The sequence below is a fragment of the Prunus persica genome, chromosome G6 (genome assembly GCF_000346465.2).
Source record: "Prunus persica cultivar Lovell chromosome G6, Prunus_persica_NCBIv2, whole genome shotgun sequence".
NCBI classification, from domain to species: domain Eukaryota; kingdom Viridiplantae; phylum Streptophyta; class Magnoliopsida; order Rosales; family Rosaceae; genus Prunus; species Prunus persica.
In genome coordinates, this window is record NC_034014.1 from 1,141,404 (window position 1) to 1,159,595 (window position 18,192).

The following is an 18,192-nucleotide window of genomic DNA, read 5'->3' on the forward strand; positions in this document are numbered from 1 at the left end:
TATTTGATCTGTCATGAACCCATTAAACAGAAAATCCATGAACCCATACCTATAAGCACATTATTAACAGATCGCAAAGCATATACCTAAAACCCTTTAACAAAACAACCTAATATCATTCAATGAATTTACAAGGGGAAGATAGGGTTTGTACTTACAGGTTGGACGAGCTCACAGATTCGACGAGCCTGGAGAGTGCAACTTTTAATTAGAGCAGAAGTGAGAGAGCGAAATGTTATGTCGCGTGAAATCTGAAATTTTAGGTTTCAGGGATCAAAGTATAAGACTAAGAGCCAAATCTAAAAAAATTTAGGTCGCGCGAAAATTTTTAGAGCGCGCGCGTTATAAAACGTCGAAAGAAAAACCAAGGCGAAAGTTCTACAAGTACCGACGTAAATTTAATATTCCACGACGGAAACTTCATTTTTCGGATTAAGAACGTAAGGCCGTTCATTTTTCGGATTAATTTTAAATTTATTTTGAATTTTTTATATAACGACGACTGAAAAACCACGTCGGTGTTAAGAAATTAAAGACGTTGTAAATTATATAAACCGACTTACATATTAAAATAACGTCGTTTAAAGCGTAAACCATGTCGTATGTTTTACTGTACGACGTAAAATATGTATTCCACGACCCAACCACCGTCGTTAAAAATTAATACACTAAACCCATAAAATTAAATTATACAATTTAAAAAATTAAGTTTATAAAAGGTTTTATGGTTTTAAAGCCTAACATATAACATAGACTACCCAAAAATTATACTTTAAAAATAAACCCCAATAAATAACAACACTAATCTCTAAACCCTAGACTCTAAACCCTAAACCATTAAACTAGAAGTGATTTTATGACTCATCAAAACAATTTTGTTTTGGATGGTCATTTTAAATTTTTGTTATTCAAAATGAATTTTTTCAAGGTTTATGTGGAAGAAAATATATCAATGACTTCATAGGAGTTGACTTTTCAATTTTCTGATTTATTTTATATTTATTTTGAATATTTTGATATAAAAATAATAAAATATTCTTACCATACAACAAACCACGTCGGTGTTAAATAAATTGTAGACGTTGTAAATTGTAATAGACTACTAAGTCGTTAAAATGACGTCGTTAAAATGAGAAACCATGGCGGCTATTTAACTATACGACGTAAAATATATATTTTACGACTTAACCGCAGTCGTTACATAAACGTCGTCGATTATACCCTGAACCCTTAAGAAATTGAAGATATTGTAAACCATTAACGACTCAATTGTTCAAAGAACGTCGTCTAACTATTTTTTTACGTCGTATTTGTTTAAAACACGCAACAACAAAATACGACGGTTATTGACTTTATTAGGTCGTTGGAAAAGTATTACACGTCGGTTAAGCAATTTGTATGTTTGTTTTTTTTTAATTTAAGAAAACCTCAACAAATTTTTACATTACATATTATAGAGAAAATTGGTACATTATACATAAATATCAAGTGTTCAATAATTGCCCTGTTTAATAATTTGGAAAACAAACTCTGCCCATTCATTCCGGACTTCATCAATGGCTTCTTGGGGGTATGAAGCTTCCTGGTTTCCCTTGGCATACTGCATAAACAATGACTATTAGGGTTTATAAATAAAAAGAAATTCAATCACAGACGACGATATTTTTCATAACCGACGTAGTATATCCATTCAACGACGTTAATTTTACACGACCGTCGTTGATAATACAAAAAACGACGTGAAATGTATGAAGGTAATTTCTTCTTACCTTATTCTCAAACCCCAAGGAAGGATCCATGATGATGTCCCTCATGAAGCGCATTACATAATACCCGCATTCGACATTGCTGGGTTGCTTTGGTGTGCCTGAGAGAGTTTTCCAAATTACATTTTTACGTCCTGCTCGGGCTATGTGGGTATTATATATTTTTAAAGCACTGTTCACGATGTTTTTGGCCTCTTCATCGACCACACGATTTCCTGGCAGAGGATCCAGAAAATAGACGGTTTCTCTCTTTGCTCTTACAATCAGCAAAATCCAATGACGGCTGCACAAAATTAATATAAAAACGACGGTTATTTACAAAAACGACGTATTATAGTATTTCACACGACGAAGTAAAGTAGCTAACGACGACATTATATATTTATCACGACGATAAATAAATACCGACGTGGTTAGTAGTTTCAAACGACTAAATAAAATAAAACACCGACGTGGTTAGTTTATAAGCTGTCATTTATTGAAAATCATAAAAACAAAATCCTAAGGAGACTAACCCTGGATTGTAAGGCATCATGAAAATCTGTTCACCGTCTGTCTTCTGAAGTCGAGCTGCTACGAGTCGTGATCTTTCAGTTATTGTGCCAGAGTTGGCACTAACTGTAGCAGGGTCGATAAAGCCAACCATACTGCACATATTGGCTTTTTTCAAAACATCGTGTAAGTACCTAAACAAATAAAATAATATAAACAAGTCAGCACACAAAACACGACGGTTATGTATAAAAAAACGACGTATTATAATATTTCACACGACGTACTGAAATAGATGAGGACGTTATAATATATTTATCACGACGGTTGTTAGTTAAGACGACGTGGTTAGTTAGTTAAGACGACGCAATATATAAACCAACGAGTTATTATTTTAGAAGTACAAACCTCATATATACAGCCAATACAGTAGCTCCAATTTCTTCCATGCCTGCAAATTGTGTAATATCTTCAGGCAGGAGGAAGGTATCGCGCTCACCACCAAACACCTCCTTATCAATTGTAAATTGGACTGTCTTATCCTCAGGCAGGAGTGTCGTTTCCACAAAACGACAAAGGGTTTTTAAAGAAGATGGCGCCTCCATTTTTGAATAAGCACCAACTTCAATAACCTGTTTAAAGAAATAAAAAAAATGACGTGGTAATTCAATAAAGACGACGGTTTAAGTAATAAAACGTCGTCTTAAAAGTATTTAAACGACGGTGAAAAAACTGTCGTGGTAATTCAATAAAGACGACGGTTTTATGAATAAAGCGTCGTCTGAAACCATTTAAACGACGGTGCAAAAACCGTCGTTTAAATATTTTATTACGTCTTAAAAAAATTCCGCCGTCTAAGTTTTAAACAAACGACGGATTAAATAAAAATATCGACGTCTGAAATTTTGAAAAACAAATAAAAAAGGCAAAGTTATGTGAACATACCTTGTCGTCATGCTTTTCTTCATCTTCTTTCTCCTTTTCTTCTTCCTTCTCTTCATCTCTTTTTTCTTCTTCCTTCTCTTCATCTGGCTGATGTTTCCCCATTTTGGCAGTATCATCCTCCAAATGTAGGGATCTCACATCACCTCCAGAGCAGCTAGCTTTGTCAGACATTGGATTTTTGGGGCTTTGGCTAATTCTTGGTTTAAGCATGCTTGGATCAAAATTGGGAATTAATTGGGAAAGCTGACTCAGGAAATGCTCCCTCTCAGCCTCTACCAATTGTTTTGTCCTAGCCTCCATCCTTAAGGCCTCTTCCCTTGCCTTAGCCTCCATCTTTTTAGTCTCTTCTTGAAGGAGAACTCTTAAACTGTCCTTCAAACGGTCGTCAAAGCTCACCCTCTGTGGTTTGGGCAAATTGAAATATTGCCTTGGGGAAACACCAGCACCAACTCCCCTCAGTCTGCCTGGATGCTCGGGGCCCAAAGCCATGGTCAGCACATCATTGCTGCCATCTACTCTGACTTTGCCTTCCGAGACTTGTTTCTGCAATTCATCCTAAAAAAAGATAAACAAAAAAACACACGACGGTTATTTATGTACAAACGACGTATTATATAATTTCACACGACGCAATAACGTATAAACCGACGTTATTATAACTTATCACGACGGTAGTTATACCGACGTGGTTATTTATTTAAAACGACGAAATGAATAAACAACCGACGTCTTATGCTATAATTAAAGATAACAGAGTAGTGATTCCTATTTAGACCGTTAACGACGTTTTTAAAAAATTTTCGACGTGGTAATATCATTCACACGACGCGAAAATGAACCACCGACGTCTTATGCTGTAATTACAGAAAACATAGTAGTGATTCCTATTTAGACCTTTAACGACGTTTTTAAAAACTTTTCGACGTGGTAATATCATTCACACGACGAAAAATATAACATACGACGTAATAAGAATAATTCACAGTTTAATAAAAATTTAAAACAGAGTGATAGTAGGCTTACAATTAATTTTGCTTTCTCTGCCACCTTTGGATCAGGGATGTTACCATGTTTGTCCTGTCTAGCTCTCTTCCATAAGGTAGATCGATCAATTTCTACCCCAGGCATGGTTTCCTCCAATTGATCCTCCAATCCAGCATATCCTTTTCGAGACAATCGATGATTGTACTCGAGTTTCTCCCTAATCTGTGCATGTTGAGAATGCACAGACTCAAAATCTTTGGATAGCCTTGAAGCTACAAAGGCATCCCATTGTGCTTTCTCTATGAATTTATATGTTTCAGGGGGTTGGCTTAATTTCTCCCTGTCATTGGTGTATGGAAGGATATAATGCCTCGTTAGTGTAGACTTGAAATCCTTCCATTTCTTGGAAGCAGAAGCTAAAACAGAGGTCTTGCCCCCTTGGCCTACGACAAAAGCCATGTCAACTGCTTCCCAAATCTGCTCCTTTATATCCTTGGGGATTTGGGACCATTTCTTGTCCACAAGTGGGATCCTGGAGCGTGCCAACACACCAATATACGACTGCATCTCAATATGTGCTTGGCCAACACCTTTCCCCCTTTTATTGTACTCAACAATTGGCCTCAGTTTCTGAAGCTTTCTCTTCACAACACGAGGCATTGTGCTCATACCTCGACCAGTCTTTGAATCATCTGAGATTGTTGTCTGGCTGGTTTGTTCTGTCTCAGCAGATGATGAAGCAAACTTCATCTTCTTCGAAGACTTCATCTCCTTCGAAGACTTATCTTGAGGAGCTACCATTCCAAGCTTCTTGGAGCCAGAATCCTTAGTTTGTTGTTGAGAAACCATTTTAACAGACAAAACTGCAAGTGAAAATATTTCAGGAAAACATTAAGAACACAAACGACGGTATTAAAAAAATACGACGTATGATATGATTTTAGACGACGCAATGAAATAATCTCAGACGTAATAAATGTTTAAAACCATTATTTATATAACGTCGTGGTATATATGTTCACACGACGTCAATAGTAATACACCGTCGTGGTAAACTATTATTTATATTTTATCGTCTATATTAGATACCAACCCTAGTTTCTTTTTCTTTATATTTTATCAAATAAGGGAAAAACAAAAACCATTGTTCAGCGAAATCAAACCTGCAATTAAACAAGCATATAAAAAAAGACTATTATTTTAAAAACAACTTTGTCAATTTTCAGACGACGCTAGAACAACTGACGAACCGTCGTGGTCTACCGTCGTCTTATTTAGTTGATGTAGTTGTCTTCAAAGTTGGAAACTTTCTCTCTTTGTCTGTATATTTTATCAAACTTGGAAAGAAGTAAAATGATTTTGGCCAGAAAAAAGGTAAAAAGATTTTTCAAACAAAAAACGTATGAGCATGCAAAACAGTAACCAAAATAGTGAAAATGAAAGCTTACCTTTTGCGTGCAATGAAAGCAAGAGGAAGATGATCGATGTTTAAGTTCAGAGACGACGAAGAAGACGAGAGGAAGACGATGAGAAACTCTGACAATGCTCTGACAAGGAAAAAAGACGAAAAGGTTTCTCTGGGAGATTGAAATTTTTAATCGGGTTTGGAAACAGTGCATGTGTAAGTCGAAAAGTTGCTTACATATAAAACCATTTCAAAAAAATAATACGGCGGTTACATTTAACTACGTCGTTTTTAACTAAAACGACGCAATATTTTTCATTCGACGTGGAATCATTTCATTTAACGTCGTTAGGTTTAATATAACCGACGTGGATTTTAATTTTTAAATTATGAATAGAATTTTTTTTCCCGTGACCTTTCAGTTTATTTTTCAATTACAGTGCGTTATAAATAGAGTTTTTTTTCCGGAGGAAATTTAAAACGAAGGAAATTAATATTCTGCAATATGTAAAGTTTCTTTTTTGGATGACAGATTTAAATAAAATAAGAATATAAAAACAACAAATGTGTAAGTCAAGTAGACGAAAAGTTGCTTACATATAAAACCATTTCAAAAAAATAATATGGCGGTTACATATAACTACGACGTATAAATTACAAAATACGACGGTACATTTAACTTCGGACGTGGTAAATAAATACGACAGTAGTTTGTAGGTACCGTCGTAGTAAACTCAAAAATTAAAGTACATAAGTAATAACTCGCGTCATGGTATATTATTTAACACGTCGTTTTTATTAATTTACCGACGTGGATTTCTGTAATATACGTCGATCATACCGACGTTGATTTTACAATTTAAACGGCGGTTTGTTTGTAAGGACCGCCGTTGGTTTTAAAAATTTATTCTATAAATTTGTCGCTTTCATTCATTTTCGGTTTACATTTAAGGTTCCAAGTTCTTCCTCTCTCAGTCTCTCATGTCTCAAAGATAATAATTTGGATGTTTTCTCAAAGAGAAATTGAGCTTACTCGCATCAAATATATGTCCACAAGAAGAAGCTTGTCAACTAGCCTTCTCACTTCCTTGATCAAGCCTGATAGGACACTTAGTGCTTCTGAATACTCCTTGCTTTCCATCAAAAGAGATGCAAGCCTGGCCTCCACTCGCTGTCGAAGGAAAGTTCGCTTCTCAGGGAAATCTGAAGATCAGATGTGCCTGATCCTCTGCTTGATTTTCTTGCCTAAGAAGATCCGTCGGATTTATTGTGATAGCCTCTTCCTTTATCCGTAGAGCTTCAGAAGAAGAAGATGGGTTTCAAGAATGCGATAAAGAATAGAAATGGCTTCAGATGGCCTCTAAAGCATGAGCAATTGAATCAGTAGTTTCTGGGAGATATGATGAAGACATTGTCAATGCTTTGAACTACACAAGTCCTGCAGAAAGATATGTTAAAGAAACTGAAACAACGGCGGTTTTCTGTTCTACCGTCGTCTTTTCTCGTCGTCTATATTAAGTTACGATGGCGGTAGATTTATAATTACCGACGTAGATTATTTTGTTAAACGTCGTTAAGTGTACTACAACCGACGTGGATTTTAATTTTAAATTATAAATGGAGTTTTTTTTCCCGTATTCTTTCAGTTTTAGTTTTCAATTCCAAAGCGTGATAAATAGATTTTTCTTTCCCGAGGAAATTTAAAATGAGGGAAATTAATGTTCTAGAATTTGTAAACTAACACGACGCAATATTTGCAAATCTGTGTCATCTGTTAAGATTATGATGTGGAACAGAGTTCCATCTGGTAAGATTTCGTAACCCTTGGGATCTCAGACAAAACTGATTATGTCGGCGGTGTTCTATATAAACCGTCGTGGTTATTTCAATTCTTGTCATTAAGTAGATCTACCGACGTAGGATAAGAAAATCAAAGAAAAAAATTGTTAACAAAAATTCTTATTAAGACGACCGTTAAAATTAAAGGTACGACGTATAAAATGAATAAATACGACGATAAATTTTATTGTACGATTTAAAGATAACGTAGTAGAACTATACGAGAATGACGTCGATATATTTATATTTTCCGTCGTTGTAAATTAATTTAATACGGCGATATTTTGTATTTTAAAGCCGTGGATTTGTTTGTAATTATACGGCGTCTTATACGAAAACCTCGTCGTGTTATTTTATGAGTAAAAACGGCAGTTTTTATTGAAATCGTCGTCTTTACTTTCTACGTCGGTCGATTCATAACTTCTGCCGTTCTTTGTTGGCATTGATTTTACACTGAGGAAATCTGTTTCAAATAGACGTCGGTTGTTTAATTATGTACGTCGTTGTTTTTGAACAGCCATTTGAAACTCCATTTTTTAGTTGTCTAAGGTTGTATTACACGACGGTGTTTTTAGAACCGTCGTCTTTTTATAAACCACGACGGTTTTCACTTAGACCGTCGTTGTTTTCTGGTCGTCTTTTTCACTTTTTGTAGTAGTGGAAATTATTTGGATTTGACAACAAAGTTAATGGCTATGTAGAAGGAATCATTTGAAATCCTTTAGTTTTTTTTCTTTCTTTCTTGTTCAAATCTTGGCATACATGGATTGTAATAGTCTATACAAATAATTTTACCTTAGAGCATTACCAATGGAGAGGTGTAAATTCGGGGGTGTAAAGCCACTTTTACATCCTCTTTACACCTCTGGGGGGTGTAAATATGTTTTTTGCTCTAATGGGAAAAGATGTAAATCTAAGATGTATAATTGTTTTGTTTGTCTTAATTCGTTTTTGTGTTAAATTTGTATTTTGTGTTTACTTTATAAAATTAATTTTTTTTGGTATTAGGTTAATTTTAATTTTTCAAACAAATAAACCTAAAAATATTTAAATTCGGATAAGATATAATTTCACCCAAAAATATTTGGGGGGAGCATAAAAACCACAAATGAGCAAACAACATGTGATTTTTTTTTTTCCAGAAATTACTGTAGCCATGGGTCCCACTTTTTATGTTGACCTTTCTCCATTTTTTCTCTCTTTTTCCCAACTGGGTCCCACCTGCAAGAGATGTAAAAATAGATGTACAATTGCATCTATATTTACATCTCATGGTGGTAATGTAATTATACATCCATTTACACCCCCCTATTGCGGGTGATTCCGATCACAACGGGTGTTTATTTAACATACATCCCCTTATACACCCTTCCATTGGTGATGCTCTTATAATGTCATCGAAATCCATAAATTTAGAATCCCTCCATAGTCCTACATTTTGGAGGCCCTAGGTGAACATCCTAAATGGGGCATTCTACTATATGTATATTTATGTATAAAAAAAAATTTGGTAAGTTAAAAAAATATTATATGAACTCAAATGCACAATTGTAACATTAAAAAAACAATCAATATGTAATTTACACAACAACTTTATACAATGCATCAAAACATCACTTAAATATCACTCGTCGTGCATTTTTTGATTCAAAAATATCAATTCATTTTACATAATCAAATTTTTTACCATGTCCCTTTCAATTTCATAATTGATTCAACTAAGTTAATTGATTTAAGCTATAAGTTTAAAAAATATTTCGGTCAATCTTTATTGAGTTTTCTCTTTTTAATTTTGAATTAAGTAATTGAGCAAGTTTTTCTTTTTTCTTTTTTACAATGAATGGGCATTTATTGTGGAAAAAGGGCCTTTATTGAGTTTCCTATTTTTAATTTTTAATTGAATGATTAGGTAAGTTTTAAAAAAAATATGGCTTATTTGTAGCAATGGTCCCTCAACTATACTCGAAGTTACTTTTTGATCACTCAACTCCAAAAATAGTTACAGAGGTCACTTAATTAGGTGTTGTGTTGCATCAGTAGTCCTTCCATCAAACTCCGTTAATTTTTTTGTCAAAAGTGAGGGTAAATTAGGAAATTCATCCACAACCCTCCCTCTCCTCCACAACTCTCCACTTCCTCCATTGCCGCAACCCACGCCTTCCTCCTCCAATTCCTCCCAACCCCAATCCCTATCTCTCTGTCACACTAGGCACCCATCCCCAGCCCGTATTCCTCAAAATACTCCAGACCCAATTCTCACCCTCCCATCCCTTGCCCACCTACCCTTCTTCCCACAAAAACTTAAAAAGCCTATAATTTAAAATCAACCAAAAACAACTATTAGCTGTTTTTAAAAAATGGAGATCTCCAATGAGCCCTCATGAGAAAGCATGAAGTGCTCTCTCTCTCTCTCTCTCTCTCTCTCTCTCTCTCTCTCTCTCTATTTATGTATGTTTATGGTTGATGGTTTACAGGGAGTGCTGGGAGGAAGGATTGGGTGGCAAGTTTGGTACAAGGGAGGAGAAGCAATCGAGTTGTCTATCTCTTTTCCTTTTTCTGCCCAAATTTTGGTACAAGGGAGGAGGATTGGGTTGCGGCAATGGAGGGTTGTAGATGAATTTCCGAATTTGCCCTCACTTTTGATAGAAAAATTTAACGGAGTTTGACGAAAGGACTAATGGTGCAACATAACACCTAATTGAATGACCTCTATAACTATTTGTGGAGTTGAGTGAGCAAAATGTAACTCCAAGTATAGTTGAGGGACCATTACTACAAATAAGCCTAAAAATATCTATGATGATTGGTTTGGGCCTAACATACTATTTATATAATATAATTTTTTTTAAAATAATATAGGTAAGTATAGGGTATTATACAAATTGAGGGTCCTAGGCGGCCACCTTGCATGCTTGTGCCCAGGACCTCTCCTAACGAGCATTTAACATGTTTAGAGGTAGAATGATACTACACGTGTTAGGAAAGATGGCAAATAATGACCTTCATGGGTTCTTGCCATCTTGCCATTTCAAGTTCAACACATCGGTTCAGGGATGGTTTCTAGAAGGGACTAACTTGGGCTATAGCCCATGTGAGTTGTTATTTTATTAGCCAAAAAATTAATTTAGCCCACCCATGCTTCCTAATGGTTAATCATGTCAACGCTCATCCAACAATACACTCAAGGAAAAGAAGATAAGACAAACTAATGAATTGATGAATTCTCCTTGACTATTCTTAGACATTTTTGTGTAGGACATCTTTGTAAAATTCTCTTTAAAATGAAAAGTATTTCCGTCTTGTTCTTACTTTAACTTCCTCAAATAATTTTATTTGAGGGACGCCCTTTAGGGTATCCTACTATTTTTTTCCCAATGATCCAAACCATCTATTTTTTAGGTCTTCATTCATAGATCATTCTTACAAAAAATTAGACAAATCGGAAACCGTTTCGACATCCAATTATGTCTTACAAAATCAATGAACACGGTGCTTCAAGAAAATACTAAAATTTCAATAACTCAATTGAGTGGTCAAATAATATCTGATTCAAGTGATTTTTTGTAGAGATGATCTTTGAATGAGTATCTACAAAATAGACGATTTGGATTAGTGAAATACGATCCGGAGTGGGGCCTACAAGGGGTATCCCTCAAATAATATTTGAGGGATCCCTCAATGGAAGCTCTATATATATCAGTCCCCTTCTATTGAGGGATCCCTCAAATAAAGAAGGGGACTGTATATATATATTTTAATGAACAACTTATTGCTAATTTTCCTTTCACGATCTCATCACACATAATCCCTTTAAGTGAAAAAATAAATAAATAAAAGAACGAATGGGTACGCTGCATTAGTTGCACCTTTATGTTCCACTCTTCGGTAAGTAAATACGGTAAATTTAGTCCATTCCATTTTAAAATTCTGAGTTCATCCGTGCATCGGTTGCAATGGTGGCTAACATTAGGGGTGGGCATCTAAACCGAAGAACAGAAGAACCAAACCAAATTGGACTAGAAAAAAAGCAAAAAAATCATGTTGACCAAAAATTCAAATCCAATTCAAAAAATCAAACCGAACCGGTTCCCATTCCGGTTCTATACCCCAACAAATCAAACCAGGCCGAACCGGCCAAATTAAAAAATATATAATTTTAATATTTATTTATATCTAATGCTATATTTTTAATATCATAACTAATATTTACCCAAGTTCAATTTCAAAACATCTCTATTTTCTAGCCTTAATATTTCTTTTTGTATGAAATTGAATAATTTGTTAATTTTCAAGTCAAAATAAATAAATTTTCAGTTAAAATTTGTATAAAAAATAATTTGAAAAAATATATATAATCCGGTTCAAAATCGAACAGGACCAAAACCAATTCAACCTGAACCGGATGGATTTATAATTTTTTTTGTTAAAGTCGGACCAAACTGAACTAGATAAATAGTATCAAATTCGATTCCAATTTGAAGCAAAAATCAGTCCAAACCGAATTGTGACCACCCCTAGCTAACATTAATGGCTTGCATGTTTTGGTTCTTGATATGTCAAGATCAACAATAATAGTGATAGAAGTCCTGTGTCATGTACCAGCAAAAGGACTTGATGCATAGAAATTAGATACTTTTCCTGCAATTCCACAGCCTTACGTTCGAAACAATAATTCAAGCCTTTGTTCAGAAAAGGCTTGTCAAAATCCTGTGATGAGCCATTCATGAAATAAAGGAAGAGGTCCACACCGTCCTAAGGTCTCTTAAATCTCACCGGCTTTATTTCTTCTCTCCTGAAATATGAACCAGGGGAGCGGAATGCTATGGCATCCTTAGTTAGTAACTTCGCATATATTAGGCGCATTATACACATAAAAAGATGTTTATTTTTTGTCAAATTCTCAAAGATATGGTAAAATACACATTTTTAAAATCAAACATATTAGACATGTATTATTCATGTACATACATATTCCTCACGTTTAATTCACATATTTTATACTAATTTTTTTACTAATATTAAATTATTGAATAAAAAGACTATGCATTAAAAAAATTTAAATTTAAATACTTAAAATATAATAAAATGGAGGATTTGTCATCGTATTGTTAAACTCGTTGGCTTTCTGTCCACTATCTTACTAATCTGTAAGTCAATGTTATTCTTCATTGGGCTAGACCGTTGGCTTTCAGTCAAGTGTCTTACTAATTTGCAAGTCAATGTTATTTTTCATTGGGCTGGACCTGTTGACTTTTTGTCCAGTATTTTACTAATTTACAAATCAATATTATTCTTCATTGGACTGGACCCGTTGGCTTTTTGTCTAGTATCTTACTAATCTTTTCCTACTTCACCTTAATGTTAATTGAACAAGTAAAAGTTATTTCTTGGTCTGAGTGGGGATAGCTTTTCTCTTTAGCCCAAAACAAATTCAGCAAGTGGAGTCATTCCGAGCATGGCCAAAAATGAGGGTCGAAACCCGAGTCCAACGTCCAAATGTAGGAGACCGAGTTGGAACCCGAACCGGCTATAAGTATCATTTGTAGTCTCTGTTAGCTCTCTCTGAAACTCAGACAAGAAGCAACTGCCGCAACAGAGAGAGGAGAATGGCCATAACAGTAGCTATCAACTTAGCTCTAATAAATCCATCGACTTTATTTCATCCCAAGTCTCCGAACCCTTCAAAGCTCAGAGCTTTCACTCTCAGATGCTCCTCCGCCACCTCAACCGCGGTCCCTGGTAATTCTGCTACTACTTCTCTTATTTCCCTTTATCATTTCTATTGTTTTCTCTCATTGCACCAATTGCCCAATACATTAGATTAGTGTGCATGAATGTTTTTGAAGAGCAAGTTGTTTGGGTGCCATTGGAATTCAGTTTTATGTCCTAGAATTTGAAAAGAAGAAACAAAATAAAAAAAACAAAATGATGGGTTTATTTTGTTAGAACTTCAAACACCCCCACAAAGTCATTCAGCTATGTAATTTTTGTTCTTAGGCTCAGCATTCATCTTTTAGATGAATAAACAATCAACACTAATATCTCAACCCTTCGCTTTTTCTGCCCCTTATCTTGCATTTGATAAATAAAAAGAATTCCCACGTTATATAATGTTAAATGTTGTTATTCTTCATAATACAGGTTTAGATTTGTTTCATAAGAAATTTCTCATTTTCTGTACTTTATTTACTTCTTTGGCTTTAGATTTGGCAGAAATACCTTGGAAGACTTCAGATGCTAGACTTGTGCTTGAAGATGGTTCAATCTGGAGAGCAAAGTCGTTTGGTGCTTCAGGGACCCAAGTTGGTGAAGTTGTATTCAATACATCCTTGACCGGGTGGGATGACTCATAATTTTGTATTTCCCCCCAATTTATCTTAACATGTCAACTGTCATGTTGGATTCTTTGTGTTTGTGGGACTTAACTGCTATATAACCTTGTCAATTACTATAGAATCAACCTTTCAGTGTTCAGTATAAGGATTTGAAACCTTTGACTATGGACCCTCTCTTTTGGGCTTGAGGCAGTATATTAACTAAATAAGTGTTAGTTAGACTTCCTGAACTGTCTAAGTACAATGTAGGAAATTATATGAAACTTCGTACAGCTCCCACCTTTGTTCCATTTGAGAGTGATGTTAATCAAACATTGGTTAAAGGAATCTGGTGCTTGAAGTAATGGAAGTAGTTACCTCATCTTTGGTTGCGCATCAATGTTCAAGAGTTGATGAGCTCAGCATGATCATACAAGTCTGATATATGGGCATTCTACATGTTTACACAGGTATCAAGAAATTCTTACAGACCCTAGTTATGCTGGCCAATTTGTTCTCATGACAAATCCACATATTGGAAATACTGGTGTAAATTTTGGCGGGTGGAGTTTTCTTTCTTAAGTTTTGAAAATTATATTGTCTTTTAATATGTTGAATTCTGATGTTGATGCCTTCCCTCTCAGATGATCAAGAATCAAGGCAATGTTTCCTTGCTGGTCTAGTGGTTAGAAGTTTAAGTATCAGGTATGCTTCCTTCTAGTACTGCTGTAGAAAAATTGGCATCAGCAACTTCACTGGTTGAGCTCCATTCAGTTTCAATGAACTTTTTCTGTTTCCTGTTTTGCAGTACTTCAAATTGGAGATGTGCAGAAACACTTGGTGATTATTTAGCAGAAAGGAATATCATGGGAATTTGTAAGTTAAACAATGGCATTATTCCTTAAGGCACTTAGATTTTGCAGAATCATGTGTGCTGGTGTCCTATGCTGTATATGTATAAATTCTGACTTTTGCTATTGATGCTGACTGATTATGCAACAGATGATATTGACACACGTGTTATCACCCGAAGATTAAGGCAAGATGGAAGCCTTATTGGTGTTTTGAGCACAGAAAGGACAAAAACAGATGAAGAACTATTGGAAATGTCTCGTTCATGGGACATTGTTGGTAAGGATTTCATTGAGTTTGTTAAACAAGGCAAAGGATTAAAAATCCATGGTTTCTTATTTTAATTTTGCAGGGGTTGATTTAATAAGTGGTGTGTCATGTAAGGCCCCTCATGATTGGGTTGATAAAACAAATACAGAGTGGGAATTTAACTCCAGTAAAAGAGGTGGAGAGGCATTCCGTGTAAGTCAGTGTTAAGTTACTTTTAAATTACTGCCAGATAACATTTTTGCCTTTTGTTTTGAAATGAGAGAGAGAGAGAGAGAGAGAGAGAGAGAGAGAGAGAGAGAGAGAGAGAGAGAGAGAGAGAGAGAGAGAGAGAGAGAGAGAGAGAGAGAGAGAGATGGTTTTTGAAATAAGAACTAGAAACTGCCATAAATGGTTTTTAGTTCTGAAGTTCTCTGTTATTCTTTCTCTCTTCTTCAGCTCTCAATTCTCATTTCTCTCATCCCTCTCCCCTTTAGTTCTTCAAATTAAAACAAAAAGCAGACATGTTTGATAATGGATTGGTATTGGCCTGATGTTGGTAGTTCGGTTTTAAGTGACTCTTTTTCTTCTCTGTATGGGTATGAATTGTAGGTTATAGCATATGATTTTGGAATCAAGCATAATATACTCAAGCGCTTGGCTTCCTATGGTTGTAAAATTACTGTTGTGCCTTCAACATGGCCCGCATCAGAGACTCTTAAGATGAAACCAGATGGGGTCCTTTTCAGCAATGGCCCTGGAGACCCATCTGCTGTTCCTTATGCTGTTGAAACAGTTAAGGAGATCATTGGAAAGGTTCCTGCTTTTGGAATCTGCATGGGTCATCAGTTGCTTGGCTTGGCATTAGGTGGTAAAACTTTTAAAATGAAGTTTGGCCACCATGGAGGAAATCATCCAGTCCGTAATCTTTGTAGCGGACATGTTGAGATAAGCGCTCAGGTGTGTATGTCTTATAAGTTTTTGACTTTCGATGACATAGAATGTGGTAGTTTTGAAGTCTTTTTTATGCTTAATAAATTTGAAAGAAATGAACTGACATCCTGAAGTGGGTCTTCTGATCATTGTGCTGGTTTTTTCTTATTAGTTACATTAAGGTAATGAACATGTATGAACCTTTTATGACTTTCATTTTGTGGCAGAATCACAATTATGCAGTTGACTCTTCATCACTTCCAGAGGGTGTAGAAGTAACTCATGTCAATCTTAACGATGGAAGCTGTGCTGGTCTTGCCTATCCTGCACAAAACATCATGTCTATTCAGTACCACCCTGAAGCATCTCCAGGACCCCATGATTCGGACTATGGTATGTGACATGTTTCTACAGATTGATAAATAAATATTAAATTTACTATTATCAACTATGGTAGGTGCTTGCACCGATACCAATTGTATCAGAACATTCCTAGAGATATGCACCCTTCATAGGAAATCTAGGAATTTCATCTCCAACTGAAAGGTGATGGTAGACCTCTAGCATAAGTGGTTTTTCCCCTGTTGCTTCTTCCTAGCTACTTTCCAGCCTAACACCCTGCACTATTTCTTTATAATGATTACATTTGCATAAAATTACATTACGAAAATGATATTTAGTTTGAGGAAATTTTTTCTGCAGCTTTTAGGGAATTCATACAGCTGATGAAGAAAGTGAAAGTAAATTCACGAGTGATGGCTGCACTGAGCTTTATTTGATGGATGGCATGTCTAAGGCGGCGAGGGTTCAATGGTGATATATAAATCCAGCGTCTCTCTTGTCTATGGGATTAACATATGCGTGCTGTTGCAGAAAACTAGTTAGGAGTCTTCTTCCCTTTTTTCAGTCAAAATGTTGTCGGTGACTGAAATTTTGAGATGAAGTTTTATAGAACAATTATTCTATATGCTTTGCAACCATACAAAATGGATCATAATTGTGTGTGCTTCAGGATCCATGAATAACACTGCATTCTTGTTACTCTTGGATGATTGGTGTTCTGTCTAGAAGCCCTCTTCATGCATTCCACACGTGTGCTATTCCTCCTCTCATGTATGTGTGTATAAGAACACAGACCAAGCGCGCAATAAGAAATAGGAAATTGGTGAAAGTATGAGAAAATGAAAAGAACAAAATCTGCAATACACATAGATAGTGTGGGTACTTTTATATTTTTTGAAACCATGTCTCATCCTGGGAGATGCAGGGCAACCATACAAAAAATACAAGGCCTCTTTTTATATTTGAAAGTGGAAGCTATTGCCAGTTGTTACAAGTAGTTCAAGGAAAATTTTGGATTCATTTTTTCCCTATTAATTTGAATGAAATGACACTCAAAATCAATCAGTTGAAGTTATGTGCAAGCAAAGGTTTGGGTAGCCAAAATCTTGTGCCTATGTACGTTAATCCCATTTTCCTTGTTTCCTTTGTCTCTTCCAAGCATTTAATAGAAGAAAAGAAAAGGAAAAAAAAACAGTTAATAGATAAATATACCAAAGGAGACATAATGAAAAACAAAATAGAAAACTTCTCTATTTCTTTCAATGGAAGAAACCCTTTGAACAATTAATGAAATATAAACATCAAAGTTACATGCTTCTCTTGTTGATTAGATAACCCTTAGAAAGGAAATTTTTTTTCCTAAGAAAGACTTTTGTGATTGACTAAGAAAAATCAACTGAAACAAAGAAAAAGAGTCAACTTATTGAACCAGCAGACTTGTACCTGCAAAGAACTTTACACCTTAAAACCTTGTCCTGAACATAAAACCCTGGCATTACCATAATCTTAACTCGGCTTGAACCATGCGATCTTTGTCTATCCATGAACATGTCTTCCATGTAATGTGGATCAAAGCTCCTATTCTCTTCGACCCTCAAAATTCCTAGTGGTGGATTGAATGAAAATGCAAGCAAATGAAGCAACCAAATGCATTTGGTAGCGACAAAGAATGCTTGAAGAACCTGCTCAGGCCATGGCCGAGTCCAATTTAGTGTTGTAATGATGCAACTCATCTTCTGATCACAAAACTTACTGAATTCCTCACAGTAATACTTTGTTCCCTTCCTTAACACTTCATTCCAGCTCAAATTTCTAAGCGCCACAAATGATGAAAACTGCGCTTGGCGAGCTTGTTGAGGGTCTAGAAGCTTTGGTGAGCCATTCTTCTGAAACACACAGTTTTCAAAGTCTTGGTAGAGTGACTGGTTTATGATGGCTTCCAAATGGTACAAAACTGCCTTGGAGTACTTGGAACTTAATGACAATTTAAATGGTTGGAGAAGCATATTCAAATTGTCCACCAGGGTGTTATCTGTTACTTCAATTTGTGCTACAAGGATCTTGCAGAATTGTT

General features: G+C 35.4%; 2 protein-coding genes across 5 annotated transcripts; one reads left to right on the plus strand and one right to left on the minus strand.

The window, feature by feature from the left end:
- On the plus strand, nt 12,862-16,825 carry LOC18772878 (carbamoyl-phosphate synthase small chain, chloroplastic). 4 transcript variants are annotated; one of them, XM_020565393.1, is made up of 10 exons: nt 12,862-13,170; nt 13,645-13,768; nt 14,216-14,304; nt 14,390-14,450; nt 14,554-14,621; nt 14,748-14,876; nt 14,950-15,059; nt 15,456-15,803; nt 16,004-16,169; nt 16,479-16,825. In XM_020565393.1, exons 1-10 carry the CDS (start codon nt 13,038-13,040, stop codon nt 16,553-16,555), a joined length of 1,305 nt encoding a protein of 434 aa, XP_020420982.1. In that variant the 5' UTR covers nt 12,862-13,037; the 3' UTR covers nt 16,556-16,825. The 4 variants fall into 4 exon arrangements, with proteins under 4 accessions (XP_020420982.1, XP_020420981.1, XP_020420983.1 ...); XM_020565392.1 differs by having other exon boundaries at nt 12,863-13,170; nt 13,636-13,768; XM_020565394.1 differs by having other exon boundaries at nt 12,863-13,170; nt 13,636-13,768; nt 14,216-14,292.
- Nucleotides 17,345-18,186, minus strand: LOC18773050 (IRK-interacting protein). Its single transcript, XM_007205879.2, has one exon. The coding sequence runs from the start codon at nt 18,122-18,124 to the stop codon at nt 17,534-17,536; it is 591 nt and encodes a 196-aa protein (XP_007205941.1). The 5' UTR covers nt 18,125-18,186; the 3' UTR covers nt 17,345-17,533.

What these genes read in the sequence shown, in the direction of transcription:
- LOC18772878 (XM_020565392.1), top strand. Translation starts at nt 13,038, where the DNA reads ATGGCCATAACAGTAGCTATCAACTTAGCTCTAATAAATCCATCGACT. An exon ending in GTTAGAAGTTTAAGTATCAG is followed by an intron (nt 14,451 to 14,553) that starts GTATGCTTCCTT and finishes CCTGTTTTGCAG; the next exon opens with TACTTCAAATTGGAGATGTG. An exon ending in AAGGAATATCATGGGAATTT is followed by an intron (nt 14,622 to 14,747) that starts GTAAGTTAAACA and finishes ATTATGCAACAG; the next exon opens with ATGATATTGACACACGTGTT.
- LOC18773050 (XM_007205879.2), bottom strand. Translation starts at nt 18,124, where the DNA reads ATGCTTCTCCAACCATTTAAATTGTCATTAAGTTCCAAGTACTCCAAG.